This window comes from Echinops telfairi, unplaced genomic scaffold, assembly GCF_000313985.2.
Source record: "Echinops telfairi isolate 266 unplaced genomic scaffold, ASM31398v2 ScPeMD7_14;HRSCAF=57, whole genome shotgun sequence".
NCBI classification, from domain to species: domain Eukaryota; kingdom Metazoa; phylum Chordata; class Mammalia; order Afrosoricida; family Tenrecidae; genus Echinops; species Echinops telfairi.
The window spans coordinates 6,616,525-6,619,798 of NW_022103911.1; the positions used below are offsets into that span (position 1 = coordinate 6,616,525).

At 33.3% G+C, this 3,274-nt stretch overlaps 1 protein-coding gene across 1 annotated transcript in view; it reads left to right on the forward strand.

Annotated features, from left to right (window-relative positions):
• Nucleotides 1–3,274, forward strand: part of HSPA4L (heat shock protein family A (Hsp70) member 4 like) — a 49,204-nt gene that overhangs the window by 31,906 nt on the left and 14,024 nt on the right. Inside the window, exon 12 of the mRNA XM_045287395.1 lies at nt 2,378–2,476. Coding sequence (XP_045143330.1) covers nt 2,378–2,476 — 99 coding nt within the window. The remainder of the gene's footprint in view (nt 1–2,377; nt 2,477–3,274) is intronic.

Consider the following 3,274-nt stretch of genomic DNA (forward strand, 5'->3'; position numbering starts at 1 on the left):
TTTTTTTTAAATTTTGTAGTATAGAATTTAAAACACTGTTGAGAAAGGAAATTATAGATGTATAGGCTAGTTTTTCAGGTTGCAATACATGAATTACTGACTTTTATACAGATTAAAAAGCTTAAGTGACTTGACGCTATTTATTTAAACTAATAATGAGGGTTCAGGATAAAGTAGAATATAACACTCATTTGCAAAGGCAGAACCTTGCCTGCGAAACTGATACATGTCATCAAAAAGCAAAGAGAACATTGATCTCAGGAGAGATCATTTTCTCCTCCATCCCGTCCTTGGTTTTTTTGTTGTTGTTAAAAAAAAAAAAGACTTGATGGATGAAGGCTTGCAGAGCAGATGAGTTTTCATTTAAAAATTAATGTGTACTTTGTTTCATCTCTGCTGATTGCATTCCCCACAATGCAACATCACTTATCCCGTTCCTCCTGTAAAACACACTCCTCCTCCTCTTCTAAGTCCTTGAGTGCTGCCCTTCCTTCTCAAGTGCTTGATTGTGTAACGAGCGTTCCTCACTAGTGCTGGTGGTCCCTTTACAGACCTGTCTAGTCTTGGCCAAAAATTGAGCGGAGTTGAAGGGGAGGGGTATTGATTTTAGTTCCAGCCCTGAAGGCTGCCTAAGGAACATGATCTCAGGAGTTCCACCAGTCTTTTACCTGATGGGTCAGCCTGATCTCTCATGATTTGTTCGTTTTCTTCCACATTTTTCTCCCACCATATCCAGAATCTTCTAAAATGATCCCTTCAGAACATTGGTAGTGATAGCCAGGTACCATCTAATTCTGATCACAGGATCATGGTCACTGATGTTTGTGTGATCCATTAATCCTTTGAACTAATTGTTTCCATGTCTTTCAGTTTTCATATTCTTTGCTCTAGACCAGTTGAGACCAGTAGTTGTAGTTTGGAAGACTGCTCAAAAGCTTTTAAGACCCCAGCCACTCCTCAACAAACTAGGACATAGCACCTTGTCTATTACAGCGGTTGACCTTGGTGTCCCCCGAGACTATGTTCCTGATCCCCCAGATTCAGTGACTCAATTTTCTGCTGCGGTTCATTTGACAGTCCCATCGCAGTGTATCAGAATCCCTCCAAACTGCCCCAGCATTTGTTCTTTTCCGTTTGGTTTTTTAATTTTGCTATTAATGTTGAATTGAAATGAAACCTCATTATTCTTTTCATTTGCATCTCTCTAAGGTTAATGATTGCACAGGCATTTCTTCATGTTTGTTGGTTACCTGGATGTCTTCTTTTGTGAAGTATCCATTTTGGTTATTAGATTTTTTTTTAAATTCCATTATCATTTCATTCTATTTTTCCACAGATTTTTTGAATCCTCCCCCTTACCCCCCAGTAATACATAAAGTTTTATTTTCTTCTTAAGGATGCTATTGATTTTTATCCTCTTTATCATTTTTATAATAAAAAAATTTGTTAGATTTTTTTGCAGTCACAATTTCAAGTTAATTTCTCCCTTCTATAATATTTTTGGTTTTATTAATATTTCTATAAAATCTTTATGTACACATTAATCAAAATTTCACTACTAGCCTTCAAAGCTACATTGAGGGACCATGGATTTACTTTAATTCTTTTTATTCTGGTATGTCATTTTACTGTCATATCGTTTTACTGCTTAGAGAGAGGGAATGTTGTTTTAATTGATTAGTGAAGTACAGTCTATTTTCCATAAATTAATATAATTTGACATTTAACTTGTGAATTTATAGTTCACAATTTTAGACATGCAAATTTTTTATTAGTATTATTCTTACTAAAATTGAGAGCATTTTCTTTCAAAGAGAATAGTGGTGAATAGATTTGGCCCTGAAAAATTTATAACTTCCTATTGTTCGCCAAGTAGAGAGTCCATTTTGGGAAACTTTATTGGAAAATAGTCTTTTAGGCATAAAATGAAAAGAGTCTTAAAAAGTTTACATTTTAATCAGATGTTTACTGTGAATATTCTAGTGAATTAAATTTTGTGTTTTACTACATTTTAAACACATCCAGTTTGTTATACATCAATTTTTTTTCCTTTCCCTGATTATTTAAATTGAACATTTCATATGACATCTAGTTCTCTTTTTGTAAGCTTGCATTTTTTTTAATCTTAATTTATAAATTTTATTTTGGAACTAATTGTATTTATTATTGCAGTTACATGGACACAGGTAGATGAACCACATAGTATCCAATAGGTCTTTTATTTGACCTACCAACTCATCTGTTAATTTCTACTTCCTGTTTGAAAACAAGGTTCTATTTATCCTGCTCATGTGTTTGAAAACAGACTCAAACTGTTCAAATGCAATTAAAAGGTAAAAATCAAGCACGTATTATCAATGGCTTGTTTTCTTGGCAGGATAAAATGCAGGTTGACCAAGAAGAAGGAGGTCATCCAAAATGTCATGCTGAACACACTCCAGAAGAAGAAATTGACCAGACAGGCGCCAAAGCAAAGGTTTGCTTCACTAGTTCTTTGGTTGTGTCCTTTTAAGACTTATGTTTTTAATTAATGTAATAATTTGAAAATGCATGATTTTAATGTTTAATATTTTTAATGTCAGTGTTGTAGAAAGTATAGCAAACAATCGGAATAAATATACTTCAATTATTAATAATAGAGGGCTTTTTAAGAATCCTAACAACATGAGTAAAAGAATATTTTCAGTAGGGAAAAAGGATATATTTTTAAGTAACTTCTTCTCATTTAAAATTTTATCCAGATGTGTAAAGTTTAAATTAGCACTTATCCTGTGTCTCTGAACTAACTATATACTGTACTACATATCATAAAATATTCCTTATATAAAAAATAAATACTTTTGCATCAACTAAGTCCATGAAGCACACCAACCTTTGTGATCCAAGGATACAAATCTGAGGAGGGACTGGTATCACCTCAAATTGTTATTCCTGGCATAGTAAATCATGACTTTCTGATTCAAAATAGCGAGTATCGGTCCATTTCAGTTCACTAATGCCTAGGATATTATTGGTCTTTATGCATTCCAAATTCATATTTGACTATTTCTAATTTTTCTATATTTATACTTCATATAGACCAAGTTCCAATCATTTGCATATTTTTGTAGCTGTGTCTCCCTAGACTGAGTTTCCAAAATCAGCAAATGAAGGGGAAATAAACATGAATGAAGCCTCTGGTGAATTCCCTCTGAACATAGACCAGAAAGGTGAATAGCCTTGGCTATCATACCGAGTACAGAATGTAATTAGGTTAAAATTTAACACCTTATTG